The sequence below is a fragment of the Achroia grisella genome, unplaced genomic scaffold (genome assembly GCF_030625045.1).
Source record: "Achroia grisella isolate CSIRO2021 unplaced genomic scaffold, CSIRO_AGI_Agris_v1 utg808, whole genome shotgun sequence".
NCBI lineage: Eukaryota > Metazoa > Arthropoda > Insecta > Lepidoptera > Pyralidae > Achroia > Achroia grisella.
The window spans coordinates 1,773,383-1,792,733 of NW_026713029.1; the positions used below are offsets into that span (position 1 = coordinate 1,773,383).

General features: G+C 33.6%; 1 protein-coding gene across 1 annotated transcript in view; it reads left to right on the forward strand.

Moving 5' to 3' along the window:
* Positions 1-19,351, forward strand: part of LOC131851833 (obscurin) — a gene marked incomplete at its 3' end in the record, with an annotated part of 116,596 nt that overhangs the window by 20,542 nt on the left and 76,703 nt on the right. The window contains exon 3 of the mRNA XM_059202397.1: positions 79-219. Within this exon, the coding sequence (XP_059058380.1) occupies positions 79-219 (141 nt within the window). The remainder of the gene's footprint in view (positions 1-78; positions 220-19,351) is intronic.

The following is a 19,351-nucleotide window of genomic DNA, read 5'->3' on the forward strand; positions in this document are numbered from 1 at the left end:
ACATAGTACATTTATGGTGTTTTCTCCCGCAACCAATTTGTTTCCTGCAAGTGCACTAACCCTACCCCCCTCCCCCAGGATATCCCGGACAGACCCCGAGCTGGACCTGGAAGGCTCCACACTCCTGGACGCCTCGGCAGCGAAGCACAAACGAGCAGTACGACCGAAGAAAAAACACCCTAAAGGGAAGGCGAATGGACTTAAGAAAGACGGAGAGAGGTTCGTATGTTGTCCTTTTATTGTAACTAATGGTCGCCCAGATGGTATAAAATTTTATAATAAGTTACTATAGGATATACTTGCCTTAAAAATAAATTTAAAATATCTGTTAAATCATATTTAGTGAGGAAAGCCTATAACTTGCTACACAATTACTTAAGTGACAACAGTGCATGGCAATAGTTGTTCATGCACCGGCTTTTCATTTAATGTTAGATAGACCTTCTTCTTAATTGAATCTATATTGAGCTGAACGATAGGTAAAATAAAATTTCATTTCGTTTATAAGTTAAAATGAATATAAAAGTCTTATATATAAAATTCTCGTGTCACAATGTTAGTTACCATACTCCTCTGAAACGACTTGACCGATTTATATGAAATTTTATATGCAAATTCAGTAGGTCTGAGAATCGGCTACTATCTATTTTCCATACCTCTAAGTGATAAGGGTTGTACACTCCTAACATTATTTTTTTTATTTTTGGGCAAAATTTTTTATTTATCTTTATTTATTATGTGTCATTAAAAAATACATACAACCCTAAATTTTCACCCTTCTATCACCAAACCCAATTTTTTTATAGCGTTATTAATTCATATGGCAAAACAACGTTTGCCGGGACAGCTAGTAACCTATATGAGTATGTTTTTAATTTATTTTTTTATATTGAGAGAGATTTCATTTAATAAAAGTTGCAGAACAAAGTAAAGATATAGTCCAAGCTTCGATAGGTGAATCTGTATGCTGCACTGGACGGCAGGGAATGAATATTAATACAAAAACTTGTCTTGACGTTCATAAGCGGCTAACATTTCCTACATAAATAAATGATTTTGGACTTGATTTGATTTGATAAAGCTAAAATATCTTAGATAATTGATTGATTTGATTTGATTTGATAAAAATTGTAAAACAATGTTGAGATATACTCCAACCTTCGTTAGGAGTGGTATTAATTCAAATAACTTGATCTATATAGGCAGTGTTCTTGAATATGATATCGTAATAAATTGCCGGGCAGATGACCGTGTTGTTTATTTTCGCCGTCTCCAAGAGCAAGTGCTATTATCTGGTCTATTGGACAATTATATAATGGTGATATATAGCTGACCATCCTAGAGGAGCGACCTAATTGATATTATGAAATTCGTTTATCTCATTTCAATGTTTGCTACGTCCTTTGCGTTTTCCCGTGGCGCTGTCTCTATTATATATATTTCTCAATATATTTAGGTTTATTTATTTATTTATTGTACAATACAGTAAAAAAGAAAGAATTAAAAAAAAAGAAAATTTGTTTATTTGGTACATAGCAATAATAAAAATATTTTTTTTAAAATTAGATTATATAGGTTTATATTAATTTTATAGTACCAAATAGGTATCCGCTCAGCATATATCGTGACGGGGTGCCACGCCGCTGATATTCTGCGGGTACCTTCGTAGATATAATAAATATAATAAAATAATAATACACATACATACATAGATCTAGGCGGATAACACAGAGTAAACATTTACGACATACTACCATATATAATACAGTGTTATATTGATCCTTATGATATAAGGTGACACCCTGCTCCCTAAATAGGAAAAATCCTGTATTTTAGGATAAGCAGTGCTCACTCCCGACAACACTACCGTGACACAGAGGATGTAGTATAAACTGTTGACCTGTGCTAGTTAATTTTACTTACATATATACAAATTTTAATTAAATTTTTTCAAGTGACTGTAACTCATTATATCTATTTTTTGTATTTTATTTTATAATTTTATTCTAGCTGACCCGTTTGACCCTACTGAATAATATTTGTATTAATTTTGTATGATAGTTTCTATTGGACTGGGCGTTTTATAAAAAAAAATAAAAAAAAAAGATTTTAAATCTTTCTAACAGTTGTTTAGTACTCAAAATACAAGCTCTGCTTAAATTGATACTAGATGGCGCTGTGTGAATTGCTCTAGGTTATTATTATCCATATATTAGAAGCAAAAACTTTGTACCCCTTTTTACAATAATTGTGCGAATGGAGGAGTATGTGATTTCGCACATTTATAGTTTATTTTGAGAAGGATGCAGAATACAATTTTTTTTTAAATAATGTTTGAAAATATATTAAATCAATAATAAAAATATTACACACATTGCCGTGTATTTGACACATAGGTATATATGTATACTCTTCTGTTTATTGTTAGAGTCTGTGGTCAAATTAGAATAGATTAATATTGTTTGTCTTTAATATTTGTCTATGGTCTTTCTGAATTAATTATGGTCTAATTTGGACAACTGGGCGACCACTAGTAATTGGTAATCTCCATAAAACAGTGTGTTTGATATCATGTAGGAATGTAATACTTAGATGTTGCTTTTTTTTAATTTTAACAATTTAAACACAGACAGACTGATTTCAGCTGATTCTTATATCTGTAGATATCTCCTGTAATGACATTAGTAATGTATTCCCCTGTGATGTGTTGACAGTAAAAAATACATACATGAGATACAACTCTACGAAATCGGTCAAGATTATGCTAAAATTTCGCACTGGTGACTAATGTTACACGTCTGCCTGTCTGTCAGTCGAGCGAATTAATTTCTTATATTCATTCGAAGATTTTATTTAATGTTCTGTTATCGAATTTATTTTTTAATAACTGCCAATGGTTTTTTGAAGTTTATTTACGCAACACATTTTTGAACGCACCCTGTTTGACAGGTATCAGCAGTTTGTATGGGAACATAACATTGTTGTTTTCTTAAATTTTACATGCAAATCTTCATATTTTATCGCCGTTTAAACCTTCCCTGGACTTCCACGGATATTTAAAGACTAAAATTAGCTAAATTGGTTCAGCCGTTCTCGAGTTTTAGCGAGACTAACGAACATCAATTAATTTTATATATATAGATAGATATAGATTAATATATCCATTTAAATCCGATCTCAAATGCATTTTGAAAGTTTTGTAACGTTATTTATACGTGAAGGAAAACTTTGTAGCCTTTTTTAGTTGTACCTCGTTTTGTACCCCTTAAAAAGGAGTATGGTAGGATCTAGCTGGTTAATCATATGGAAACTGTACTCGCGTCTGATGAAGGGTTCTTACCTTATTTTTTATTGATTTTTATCTAAAATAGCCATACACTCAATATCACACCCATAACCCCTGTAAATGGGGACACCCCTTGACGAAAAAAAATTATTTCTCTGTACCTATTCAAGATATCTTCATGAAATTGAAACCATATATGACTATCAATAAACTAATTATAATATATTTTTTTTATAATTTTTGCAGTAAGTGTAAAAAATTAGAACTGTATTTTTGGGGGTGGTTATATTTTGTGGTTACTTATACCAATTTTTTTGTGTATATTTTAGATATATAATATATTTATATACCTACCAGCTGTTCCCGCGACTTCATCCGGAATTTAACTTTATCATTCTAAAATAAAAGTAACATAAATGACTTCTTATTACATCAGCTACTTGCCGAAAAAAGTCCCGTCAAAATCCGTCCAGCCATTTCAGAGATAGCCGGAACAAACAGACAGACTAACTGACTGAGTTTATTTGTAAAATATATATATACAGGGGTAATGCCGGGACGAGTAACTAGTAAAGAACAAAAAAACGTTTAGTTGTATTGTAATGAACAAAGTATTTTTTTTCTAAATGTTATCAAAGTGCCTCCTGTTAGTTTTGGCAAAGAGAATATATACGAGTCTATATTTTTCATTGTGGACATATCATCCAACTCGGTGTAAAGTTATTCCAATACATCTTGTGGACGAAAAATTAATTGCTGTGCTGTTTTCGGGACGAGTAATTGGCTTTGCTCAAATATCTCATTGTGTCACATTCCTTTTATTTCATTAGAATTATATAATAACAGAACGCGTTTTGGGTGTGAAAGAAATCTGACCACACTAAAATTGTAATTGTTTGGCTGAAAGGAAGTTTCCAGGGCCGTAAATTACTTAATTACCGTAAATTTTCCCACGAGACTACAGCATGGGGTTTTTCAAGAAGGGTATATTAAGGTTTCTTACGGGTCGACAACGCGCACGTGATACCCCTGGTGTTTCAGGCGTTCGTAGGCTACGGTAACTATTTACCATCAGATGGGCCGTTTTCTTGATTGCCACTATCGTAGTATATTTTTTTTTTTTTTTAATTTTGTTAATTTTTCCACGTGATTTGATGGCTGTCAAATATAATAGCGAATATTTTATAATATACCTCATCATTATCATCAGCCCACTGTAGTCCACTGCTGGACATAGGCCTTTCCTAAGGGACGCCACTGGACACGATTTTCAGCCCTTCTCTTTTTGTTATTCACCACAACCCTATGTGTGTCGACGCTATAATATGCATATTATATAATATTAGCTTTTGCCCGCGGCTTCGCTCTCGTTAATTTACCCCCTTAGGGGTGGAATTTTCTTTCCAAACTTTCATCCCTTATTTAATCCCTTTGGGGGTAGAAGTAATCAAAATCCTTTCTTATCGGATGGCTACGTCATAATATCTACCAGCATGCCTCATTTTAGCCCGATCCGTCCAGTGGTTTGGGCTGTGCGTTGATAGATCACTACGTCAGTCACCTTTGCGTTATATGTATTTAGATAATATACACAAAGCAAGTTGCTGGCGGCAATATTAAGTCAGACAAAGGTATACACGTCGATGCCTTTTTACAGTCAACCTCAGTAAACTTTTATAGCTCCTAGAAACTTTACTATTTAAATATCATACAAAATAACAAAAAAAATTATCGACAGACTGACTATGCCGTAAACAGCGCAAGTCACCAACACGCGACTGTATTTGCCACAAAAGATCTACTTAGGTACATATGTATCTATTGTCGGGTAGATTACACATATATTACACTAGCTACTCGCTCCGGCTTCGCGTATATAAACCTTCCTCTTGAATCACTCTATCTATTAAAAAATACCGCTTCCAAATCCGTTGCGTAGTTTTAAAGATTTAAGCATACTTAGAGACAGACAGACAGCGACAGCGACTTTGTTTTATACAATCATTACGATTGATATACTCCTCATAATTTATTGTGTTAATGTGTTGATATAATTGTTGCAGTTTATACCAGAATTAAAACTACATTTAAATAAAACTCACATTTCTAATACATATCTCTAAAATGTTGTTAATAATATTGTATTTATACAGGTGTATTGATAAAAATAGAAATGGAAATAATCTTTATTCAAATAAACTCATTACAAGCACTTTTGAATAGTCATATTTTGATTCTACCACTCATTGGGAATGCAGATTCATCACAAGAAGAATGAGCAAGAAACTTGTGTGTTGCTCTTTTTAATAGATGTTTTTTTTTTATATAAATAATTACAGTATAACAAGTAAGAGGCATGCGATAATCAACATAGAAGTCGCTACGTACTCATTATTAATGTAATCAGATAATATTGTCAGTGCTATGGATTTAAAGTTTTTCTATAAAAACATTATTATCGTTAACGAATTCTTCAATTTTATATTAAGCTTTTTTGCAAAGGAAGTATTTTATATGACATTGAAATCTTTTTTCAGGCAGATTTATAACAGACTCTGGTATTTTGTTGTAAAACCTTACGCAATTGCCCCAAAACGAATTACTAACTTTAGTTAAACGACATTTAGGTAAATGTTTAAGTGTAATTATTCTCTTTTACATCCCATCCATCTAAAACTTTGTAAGAGCCTGAACAGTGACCAGATTCAGCGTGATTTTCTATAAATACAAATTGTCTAAAAGGTGAACCTACTAATTTTCCTGTATAGTAACAAAGACTGTCTAAAATGATTGGGTCAACGTCCCCTGTTCTAAGAACATCACTCGCATCTACATACCTAGTCATATTGACGGAACATACACCCATTTTACAATGATCTCTGACGATCTAGACATTTTCTCAATTCTCTTACAACACTATTTGCATGAAAAGACTCAAGAGCGGCCAAGGTAAACTGGACACTAGAAATTGGCTTGACCACTGTTCTCGAAATACACTTCTTTACATTATTAGTATTATTAACACTAGTGTTTCACCCACACGTTTCTGCTGAACAAATGGACGATATACAATTACCAGTATGCCTTTAATACTCTACGACCTACTTAAATCATAGGTATAGTATTAATTTAGAACGACTGGAAAGGCAGTCTGACTTTTTGGCGCTTTCGAATTTCTAGTTTCTTTGTTTGATTGTCATGTTTATGGCTCCAGTTCCATCTACACGTATATTATTGCTTGACCTCTTTCCTGCACGTTGTTTATTTCAGTTCTATCATGTTGATATGATATGCCATGTTTTATATTAACATAAAAATTAGAATTATCTGTTTACATTTACAAATAAATGTTATTAATAAAAGTTTATGCTTCGAAAATTTCTTTAGAAAGAAGCTTTAGTTGTGGAAGCAATGGGAGCATAGCGATAAGAATTGTTTCATATTATACTTATACTAGCTACCCTCCCTGGCTTCGCGCGGGCTTACATATATTATATCTACATATATACCTTGCTAAAATTTCATTAAAATCCGTTGCGTAATTTAAAAGATCTAAGCGAACAGACAGCAAGCAGAAGCGGCTTCATTTTATATTATGTAAAAATATAGCAACTAGAAGACCCTGTCTATGGTAGGCAATTTTATATTTCTACACTTACAAATATTGTCTATAGTGTTATCCGTTAGATATAGAGGCGATCTAAAATTGAATTCCAACAAATTCATATGACAAAAATGAGAGAGAATTATTTTAAAGAGCAACGATGAAGAACCGATTTGTTGTGAAAATTGTGATGATAAGAGTGTTGTGAGTGTATTTGCGTCACCGCCTCTCTTTAATGGGATTCTAATTCTTAAGGCATCAATAATAATAGGCGAAGAAGTAGCAGAATTACTTCATATTATTTTTTTATAACTCTCTAAACTGGTTAATAGCCTCTAAATCGCTCATAATACTTTACGACGTTTCAAAAGAGTATTTGAAGTAACGACCCTATTATATTAACTGGAATTTTACGGTTGCATTCCATCCTAAAAGTATTAGGCACATTGATTTAAAAAGAAAAAGTATAATCCATCACATTTAAAATAAGTATTGTTGCTAAGTAACAGTTTGTATGTAACGTGCAACTGCGATCGGAACGAAAGTAAATTATATTTACTGCTATATATGTAATCCACTCAATATCTCTATCAAAAAGTAGGTGGTTTTGTCAGCAGGATTCCAACTGGAAAAATTCAAATTCAAAATATCTTTATTCATGTAGGTCTAATACAGACTCTTATGATATGTCATATCTACCGTCAGTTGGGAATGATTTCGAGATGAGAAGATCTAACAAGAATCTCAGCTCGTATTCTTTTCAAATAAGTGTTGTGTTCAATATGTTTAAAGTAATACAGATTCATTTAAATTCAAATTTGTGAGAATAGAATGACCACCAGCATATGTTATTGCAAAAGCATTCTAATCAGTGTTCGTAACCTGAACAGACCAGTCTCCACAAGTAGCACTCGTTCACAAGTATGAATTCTTATTTTTTTTTTATTATTGTTCTCCAACGGAATACCAACAAACATTTATATACACTATTAATATATAAAATACATAAACAAACGACTAATAACTATTTAATTTTAAAGACAACAATAGTAAACTAATTATATCATTTACATAACTTAATTATACAACTAAAACCTAAAATTAAAAGCTTAAAAAATATAATACAATAACTAAAATATATTATTAAAAGGGGTCCCTTTAGGCAAAGTTCCGAAGATACTGGTAGCGTTTCCTCTTTGAATAATATATAAATATGTATAAACATACAACTTCGACACCTTTGTCGAAGTTGTATGTTTGTCAAGGGGCAACAATGGGCGGCCTTATCGCTGAAAAGCGATTTCTTCCAGGCAATATGGGCTTATACTATGGGCATTAATAGTAACTAAAATTTCAAATATCCTGACGGCCAGTGATTAGGAAGTGATAATCGTTATCTACATATATATAGGATTGAATAGTGAAGCAGATACCTCCATCTGATGTGTCTGAGGAGTAAGAGGTATTGAAGATTTTGTGAGGAAAAATACGGAGTTAAAAGAAAATGCAACTAATACGACAACGATATATAATAAAATATTACAAAAAGAATATTGTAACATGAAAATGTTGGTTTTCTACCGATGAAGGACAAAAATGTAGGCGAGAGAATGAGTGGACTGTATGCGTGATATAAACCAAACAATGGATAGAAAATTGTAAATACTTATAATGACGATACGTGTACAAACGGTTGTAAGGCAAAAAGTGACAATAAAAATATATGACAATTCTAAAAGAAAATACGTTTAAAATTGGTGAAAAATAAATATATAAAAATTTGCAAAGAGTTTGCTACAAATATGTAACAAAAATATGATTATAATATTCAAAAATAATATAAAAACATATCAAGGAGTTCGCTATAAACAGCACGAACTTCATCTTTCATCTGCTTCTTCCTTATCTCATTTATTTGTGGTCGTCGTAATATGTTTTTCGCTTCCATTCATCCCTGTTCGCAGTCACTTCGTTAATTACTCCCTTTCTCACCATATCATCTTTCACACAGTCCATCCATCTCTTTTTCGGGCTTCCTCTGCCCTTATAACCATCCGGTTACGGAGAAGTGGTGACAAACACCGCAACATGAGAATTTTATATTATATATATTATTAATATTGTAAATGCGAAAGATTGTAAGTATGGATGGATGTTTTCTTCTTTCACGCAAAAACTACTGAACTGTTTTGATGAAACTTTACAGGAACATAGCTTATACATTAGGATAACACATAGGCTATAATTTAACACATAATCTATACATCTATACATATAAATAAAATTGGAGTGTCTGTTTGTAATATTGAAATAACCGTTTTTTAATACATGCATATGAATATAAATACGGTACATACCTACACCAAAATATCAGTTTTTACAATTTTTGTCTGTCTGTCTGTTTGTCTTTTTGTTCCGGTTAATCTCTGAAATGGTTAGACCGATTTTAACATGACTTTTTTGGCTGGTAGCTGATGTAATAAGGAGTAACTTAGGCTACTTTTATTTTAGAAAAATAAAGTTAAATTCCACGCGGACAAAGTCGCGGGTACAGCTAGTGATAAGTAGGATGCAGACGAAGTCGCACGGCTTAGCTAATATATAACAATATTATTTAATCTCATTTCACAAATCGGGCTTCAGTTAATATATAATATAATTCGTTACCTGCCTGGCCCAGTGGCCGACTTGTTGATTTACGTATCCATAGTTTTATAGTATTTGGCAACAACATTTATTAACTTTCTCATTCGAGAAATAGTAAAATAATGTGTCCCATTTCTCATTAGTATTTTGAATATCTAGAAACTAGTTTGCTGGAAATAATTGCAATAATAAAAACAAAAATTCTTTATGGATTAGATATTTTGGTGAATGTTCAATTAGACTACACTAGCCAGATTATTATCTAGTATCAAGCTAAGCAGAGCTTGTGTTATGGGTACTGGTAGTGCTAGATTAATATTTTTTAAGAGTGTTAGCCACTTTATTTCCACCGCCCCATATATATGTATACCTTTCTAAAATAATAATTTTCCATTTGTAGTAAACAAGGCCTTAAATTTAAATTAGTTTACTTTTTATTATATAACCTTATCTAATTATCTAGCGTATATTGAATGCGTCTATATAATTTAGCTCTTAGGCATACATAGTGTTGGATTACAATCCAGTTCTGTACCGAACTACACGCTCCTATTATATTATTATATTGACTGTAATCTGTTTTGTATGCTAATAAATAAATAAATTAATTAATTAATTAACTGTTCACTCACGCGATAATATTGGTTTCGATAGGAATGAGTTTCTTTAGGGACTTATTTAAAGTATAAAGTTTGAGTTTTATCCTCTGAAATCCAGTGACCGTCTTCCCTTTGAAATCTGCCGCCCCTAGGACGCGACCTATATGGCCTATTACAAATACTGGGTACTGGACAAATGGTATAAATATTTTGTAAATGCTTACATAACACCCAGAGCAACACAAACAATCATTCTTATCGATAAAAATGTTTTTATTGTGCAATGAACCTGCGACCATCGAAAGTAAAGCTGTGTATATGAACCGCTAGACAACTGAAACAATGGAAATAGAAAAAAATGGCTTGTCAACCATCTATTAACTTATTTTGCAATATTTAATATTTAGTTTTAAATCATTACACAAATAGAAAGTTTGTGATACTCGGTTTATGATAGCTGTGTGTATGTTTCACTGAGCCTATTCTTATTTATCGTATAAAAAATATGATAGAATAAGGTTTGCTATCGATGACTAGACTGGCTGGTATGGCAGACGAAGTGTGTTTGAATTATGTAATGTTATGTTATCTGTGGTAATATTAGAAAAGAGAGTGTACTGTCTTCTTGTCCGTCTTCATATTAATGTATCCGTACTATCTATATTATTCTATTAAACGAGTTTTTATATTATTTTATTTTAATCAGAAATACATATATTTTGTTTATCTATTATTCTAAGTTATTTACTTGTGCACCACTATAGTTACTCTGTTAAAGCACAGATTACATAAAGTGAGAATAGAATAGAATAGAATAGAAAATCATTTATTCAAATAAACTTACATTGAAGCACTTTTGAATAGTCATTACATTTTTTTAATCTACCGCTCATACGGAAAGCTGTCTCATCACAAGAAGAACGAGCAAGAAACTTGCGTGTTGCTCTTTTAAATAATTTTATCATTACTTTACATTTTTAAGTTTAAGTGTGTGAATACAAACCACCAATTAGCACTAATTCTATTAAATACTCAAATAGAAAAAATATTGAATATATAACCAACTGGTTGAACAATTAATAAGAGGAAATCAGTCATAGTGATTAGAGCAGACCAGTCCCTACAAGCAGCACCCGTTCACGAGTATGACGGATGAGCCAGCCATCACTGCGCTCGACCATATTTTTTTTAGGGAGCCCAATGACCCCGCCCACCACGCCGCCACAAGTTCGGAGGTAACTTCCCTCGCAAAATATATCAATCAAATTCTTTGATGTGACTATATAGAATCTGTATTTGAGGTTACTTTCTTCAACCCTACTCTGTGAACTTTAATTAGATTACCAAAGTGGGTTAAACGAGCATTTTGGCACACTATGAAATATTTACACATATGTTTATGGGACTAAAAATTAGGATGTTGTACGGATTACTCATAAATGTCGTGATGTGTTGTGAAATTCGTGTAAAACAAGCGGTTAAAAATTCAATAGATAAATGTATTATACATGAGAACTGAAGTGTCCAGAACGTAGTGGTTTAGTAGTTTACTACTCTGGTTTTGAAATTCAAAGGTCGTAAGTTCGAATCTGGCCTACACGAAGAAACTATGTATCAATTTGTATTTACGGCGACAAAAAACATCATTAATCATTGCCTTTTCTTTATACCATTATTTGTAGTCAGAGCAGTATGTCCTCTTCCACTGATCCCTATCAGCCGTCATAATTGAGCTTACTCTCCTTTTATATGTCGCAGAATCAACAAAGAGGCACAATTGATTAACTTCTACTAGAATAGCGCCATCTGTTATCGTTGTCGGAAACGTCAAGCAGTTTTCTTGGGTCAGGTCGGTACAGGGTAAAACAGGGCGCGTGCGCGAAAGGTTGTTCTGCACTCTGTACCGAACTTGTCGTGTTTCCCTGTGTAATCCATTTTCATCTGGCTGATTGTTGGTGATTTTATTATTTTGTTATCGGAATGAGTGAATAGACGATTATATTTTGAATTAAGACTATTATTTCTTGCCTACACCATGCCCAACATGGGTTCTGATGACGAGGTATCCCAAATGGACGAACTACCCTCGTTATATACATATAGAAAATACCAAAAACATCAAAATTATTAGAACATAAAATTCACATGCCCAAATAAGTCTGTTACTCTATATTAAGTCAATGTTATTTGGAGAAAATAAATATTATTATTATTAAAAAAAGGAGTTCCTCTATGACGTTAGTAATGGCTGGTTCATCTGTCATACTCGTGAACGTGCTACTTGTAGGGACTGGTCTGCTCTAATCACTACGACTGATTTACTCTTATTAGTTACTCAACCAATTGGATGTGTATTTATTTTGACTCTAATGAATTAGTGCTAATTGGTAGTTTGTATTCACACATTACAACTTAAAACTGTATAGTTATAACTAAATTATTTAAAATAGCAACACGCAAGTTTCTTGCTCGTTCTTCTTGTGATGAGAGATACGGAATGAGCGGCATATAAAAAAATAAGTAATGACAATTCAAAAGTGCTTAAATGTCAGTTGATTTGAATAAAGAATTTTCCATTATATTCTATAGTTATATATAAAATATTTATACCTTTTATCCTGAGTTGTGTTCAGTTTTTTCTTCTTTAGTCGTACACTCTTGACAGAATAATTTTTTAATGGATGATAATGGAATGGTGCCCCCGCCTGCGCTAATGGTATACGCGGAGAACCAGTGGAGGATGATAGGATGAGAATGAGGTCAGGTCAGTTAGCCCATCATGACATATTTACCAGGAATTTACCAGGATGAATTCCAGGGGCAACCCGAGGGAAGGGGATTGTTAGTAATGTGGACTAATGAACCCATTGCTAGCAATGTACCATGTCAGGTCGACCTCCACGCGGTTCCCCCTGGAAACCATCGTGATAAATTTCCGGTGATTTTGTCACGATGGGCTAACTGATCTGATTTCATACTCATCTTATCATCCTCCACTGGTGCCTCGCCAGCGTAAACCGTTAGCGCAGGTGGGTGCACCATTCCATTATCAACCTTTAAAAAAAATGTGGACTACATTACTAACATTCCCTTCCCTTCTGACAGTGTAGTCATGGCTTTCATGATGGTATATCTTCGTTGTCCTCCTTGAGTTGACTCACTTGAGTATAAAACTGTAAATCATAAAGTTGTCATAAAAATAAGTGTGCGGCGCTGCACGCAGCCAATCAAAATAGGTGAGCTGTCACACACGACGTTTCCTGGATCTAGCCAATTTCTCGCTTGCGATGTAGAACATGGTTATTATACATGGATAGACAGAGAGATAGTGTTATTATTTTATTCTATTAAAAACTATGTCTATATAACCAGCAATTCATTTATATTTATAGATAGATATATAAGAACATAGATAGAATTATTAAGGTACAAAAGACGGCTGTATCGCATAAGCAATCTCTTCCGGATATCCTTAGGGTATAGAAAAGTGGTAGATGGCGAAATAATGTTTTTTTTTAATGAAATGGTGCACCCGCCTGTGCTAACGGTTTACGCTGGCAGGGCAACAGTGGAGGATGATAAGATGATCATGAGGTCAGGTCAGTTAGGCCATCGTGGTAAATTCACCAGTAATTTATCACCATGGTTTCCAGGGGGAACCGCGAGGAGGTGACTGACATCCATTGTTAGTATAGAGATTAAAAGTCCATATTCTAACAATCCCCTCCACCCGAAATAATGGATTAGAGAATTAAAAGAAGGCATAGCTCTTATGTAAATATTTATTCCTGCACGCTTTTAAATCCAATAAAATTAATTACCGGGACACGGTTTCCTGGTCTATTAATCTTACTAATCTGGAACATGAAATTAGTGGACGTACAAATGTTGCCATTAATAACAAATGTCTGTCCGTTTATAAACCTAAATTCAGGTACAAGTGATATGGTTTGTCAGGTCTAAACGAAATCGCGGTCACGTGTACACAACGTGACCGGTCGTGAATGAAGGAAGAATGGTTTTTTTTTGGACTACTGTAATGCTGTTGGTTGCCTTTACAGGTTCACCGGGCGATGTAACAAAAATGTTTGTGACATTGCCCCCTTTCTATGAATGTACATAAAAATATGTATGTATATCTATCAGTTCTCTAGTACCCATAACACAGGCTCTGTTTAGCTTGGGACTAGATGGCGCTGTGTGAATTATTCAGGAATGTTATTATATTATTACTAGCTGACACCGCAAATGTTGTTTTGCCATATAAATTAAATTCGCTATTAAAAAATAGGCGTTGATGGTATAAGGGTGAAAATTTGGCGTAAGAAAAAATATTTAGGGGTGAGTCACCCTTATCATTAAATGGTATGAAAAATAGATTGGTCGATTCTCAAACCTATCCAATATGTCATAATAAAACAATAAAACCGTTTCGGAGGAGTTTGGTAATAAACATCGCGACACGAGAATTTTATATTTTTTATATTTTAGATTTTAACAATTTTATTCTCAAGGCATAAAGGATAACATAGATATTATAAATTCATTTTGTGCTATCCTTCATATTAACCAAAGCAATAGAATAGAATAGAGAACCCTTTATTCAAATAAACTTAATTTAAGCACTTTTGAATAGTCATAACATTTTTTTTTTAATCTACCGCTCATTCGGAAAGCTGTCTCATTACAAGAAGAACGAGCAAAAAACTTGTGTGTTGCTCTTTTAAATAATCCTTGTAAGTTTACATTTACAAGTCGAAACGTGTGAATACAAACTACCAACAAGCACTAATTTATTAGAGTCAAATATAAATACACAATAAGATGAAATCATAAGATAAGATAAGATAAGCATTTATTGTCTATAACTGTGTTACATCATATATGGAAACGACCAGTTTATCCATTTCGGACGTACAATATGAAATTAAAATATACAATTACATCAAATAACCAAATTACAAAAACAAAAAAAATATATATATAAAATAACTATCTACAACACAACTCAGATCAAACCATTTGTCATTCCCCTCCACCAAGGTAATATTCATCGAAGTTTTAAAAGCACTTACACAATAACCATTGTTTTAAGGTTCTTTTAAATTGTCCAGCATCCAGTGACTTGATGCTATCAGGCAAATGATTAAATATTTTTATTCCACTTATGTAGGTACTTTTACTATACATATAAATAGAAGATCTCACGGTACAGATATCATATTTATATTGCGATCTCTTATCGCGATATTGCGATCTATAATCAGTCAGATCTATAATAAGACAATAATAATAATACAATTATCAAAAGGGGTCGGTTGTCGATTTCCATCAAGTAGACCTTGTTAGTAGTTAAAAAAAACACGTACAACGACCCAAACGAGAGGCTAATTGCGGATACACAGTTCATTGAAAAATAGTCCAACATACATAAAAAAAAACATGAAATAATCCTACTAGTACATGAAAATAAATGAAGACTTTATTTTACAAAAACCTTCAATTAACGAATGAAGACAAGACGATCTCCCGATCTGTCTTCTCAGTTCATTGGATCGTTTTGATAATCTCATTATTCCAATTTCAATACAACATCAACATGGTTGGAAATAGTCAACTTTACCCGACTGCTCCCGATTTGCGTAATTCGGTATTGTAACATACTAACATCCGCCACTAAATGTATATCCGTGGCAGTGGTGCTCAAACTGTTATTTAGTTAACAGGGGGTCATAAGATGATAAGATAAAAACAAAAAATATTTTTATGTTATCTGCTGCTTCCTTATCCTATTAATTTGGGGTCTACATAATATGTTTTTCTATTCCATTCATCCCTATTCGCAGTCATCTCGTTATTTACTCCCGTTCTTACTCTATTTTTGACACAGTCCATCCGTCTCATTCGGCATCCACATTCATATGTAATACCTTCAATCAATAATCAATAAGTATTATAATAATATCCGTAGACACAATGCCATCTAGTCCCAAGATAAGCAGAGCTTGTGTTATGGGTACAAGACAACGGATATAAATGCTAAGATACTTTTTTTGTGTAAATACATATTGTTATAAGATAAAATTATAAGTATAAAAAATATCGTGGTATATCCACCGTAAATTTATCACAATGGTTTCCAGGATGAACCTCGTGAGGGTCAAACTGACATGGTACATTCCTAACAATGGGGTTGGTTATTTATCGCGGACTCGTCCCACTCTACGCGCGCCCAACGGACGCACCTCGCGCGCTCCCGCGCGACCTTCTCTCCATCGTGGAAACACGTCATTCACAGTAGGGCGGCGTAATGTCGACCCGGCGAGCGACATTCATTTCCCCTACATGCCACACCACTCCCTCAGCCGGTTACATAATAGTAGCCGGCCTCGCCAACTAACGGCGTAAACGATCGACGCTGGGGTGGTCCACCCCAGCAGTATGCTCGGGTACTGAGGGAGCTCGAGGTCCGAACCCAAAGGTGCTCCCGGAAGAACACCCTGATGACTGGTTATTAGTCCACATCACTAACAACCCCCATCCCCCGCCTATAAAGATTAAAAGCTCCACCACATTCCCCTCTAATCAATCCCTTGTCAAATACAAATGAGGCCCGAAATTACAACTGTCTGAGCTGAGGTTCGAACCCCTAACGGTGCCCTCAGACTGAAGACGTATCCTCATGGATACGTCTTCAGTCTGGCGGACTCTCTCTCTCTGAGGCGGGAGTTGGCCTTCAGCCGTTTCATAACTCCTTCCGCGGGTTTGGAGTGCTATCTGTACTCGTCTCTATCGTTACATGAAGCTGTAAAGGCCAGCTGCGGCCTACAGTATTCGAATATTTCGAAAAAAATTACCTCGTCAAGTGACGAAGATGTAATGCCACTGTTTGAGTACCACTGGTCGATAGATATTATAAACAGTACCACTATAATCGTCCCTTTCATCTCATTGATTGATGGTACACGATCTATAATCATGGTCTACATTTACTGTACAGACAGTAAATGTACTGAATATCTGGTACTAGCTAAGGAAACGTTAATGTATATGTGTATATATCAATTTTATATGTACAGTAGCTGACCCGGCAAACGTTGTTTTGCCATTAAATAAAAAAAAATATTTAGGGGTGGACTACCCCTAATATTTAGGGGGATGGAAAATAGATGTTGGCCGATTCTCAGACCTACTCTCACAAAATTTCATATTCTCATGAAATTTTGTGAGAGTAGGTCTGTCGGTCAAGCCGTTTCGGAGGAGTATGGGAACGAAACTGTGACACGAGAATTTTATATATAAGATTATTATGTACTTTGATATATAATAAAATACATATAAAATAAAAAATAAATTACTGATATCTATTGTATATGATAACGGAAAGCAGTTGTTGCTTCAATATATAATTATAAAGAAACCTTTCGAATGTTGCCTTACATTGTGTTTTACGCAGAACTATTGTATATAACAGAAACTGTTTGTTAACCTAAATATGTATAAAAAAATTAACAACTTTTGTTCAAACGTTAGATAAATATGAAAAAGATTGACTGGAAGAAATCCCTCGTGTGAGATAAGTCCGCCATTGTACACATTTTTTTTTAAGTCAATTTTGTCCTTTAATTATAATATTATTGTACAATAAAGTATTATAAACAACCAAAATATTATACAAAACTACTCCTCTACTATTATATTATGAAGTGATTTACATACGTACCCACTTACCTCAATTTTAAATGAAAAATAATAACACATATCCTGTTATTTATTAATTTTCACGAGAAATAACAAGTGACAATTATTCTTTCTTTCAAAAAGCAATATCTGGCGCGGCGCCGCGAAAGATTTATACCTTACTAGAATCCAACTCTCGTGATGATCATGATCAGTCTCATAAGTATGACAAATGTTATTGTTGAACGTAGGTGTTTCACGGTAAGCTTTATTTGATTTTAATACGGTCACCTCGTCTTAAATTCAAATGATACAATTGAACATATTTTAAATCCTAGTAAAATAAAAATATATACAGCGTATTTTGTGTGTATGTTGATTATCGCATGCCAATTACTTGTTATACTGAATTATTTATATAAAAAAATATCTATTAAAAAGAGCAACACACAAATTTCTTGCTCATTCTTCTTGTGATGAATCTGCATTCCGAATGAGTGGTAGAATCAAAATATGACTATTCAAAAGTGCTTGTAATGAGTTTATTTGAATAAAGATTATTTCTATTTCTATTTCTATTTGGTCTTACGAGTAAGAAGCACAGATAAGATATGAGAACCTCGGTGGTCTAGCGGTTTAGCACACCGCTTTATGTCCGATGGTGGCGGATTTGATTCCTCGCACGGCACAAACATTTTGTATTCATGAGTATGATTGTTTGTATCGGTCTGGATTTTTACTATGTTTAATATGTATGTATTTTTTATAAATCTATGTATTTGTATCAGTTATCTAGTACCCATAACACAAGTCTGATGGCGCTGTGAGAATTGTACTGAGATTAAAAGAAATGTATAAGCAACATGCATCCTTAACAAGCTAATGGTAAGACCGTATACTTGGAGATTTTGCCAAGCAGAAGAGGAAACGCTACTACACATACTCTGCGGTTGCAGCCCACTCAAGCATAAACGAATATCTCATTTGGAAAGTTTACACTCTATCCAGAGGAGATAAAAACCATCGCTCCTAAGAATATCCTTCAATTCTGGTCCATCGCGAGTCTAATAAGTAGCGAACTTTGAGGGCGATCACGATAGATCTATGCAAGACGCAGTATCACAGGTATACCTGACAATAGTCTAAAACCCCCAATAAAAAAAACTATATATCCTCTCCATAAAGTATAAGTATGAATTTTTTTATCAATTTGAAATTGATAAAAAAAGAGGTTGCATACCAAAACAAAATGTATATAAATAATAACAAAATGTAATAAAATTCTACAAAATATATCTTAATCTTAATATTAATTACATAGTATAAAACAAAGTCGCTGTCGCTGTCTGTCCGTCCCTATGTATGCTTAAATCTTTAAAACTACGCAACGGATTTTGAAGCGTTTAATATATATTGCTACGATATACTACTATATATAAATATCAATCACTAGTACACACTGAAATATAAAATAACATATAATGATCTGGTGACACTAGCAGACAGTGTCATATTCTGCATTACCTTGCATTTAGT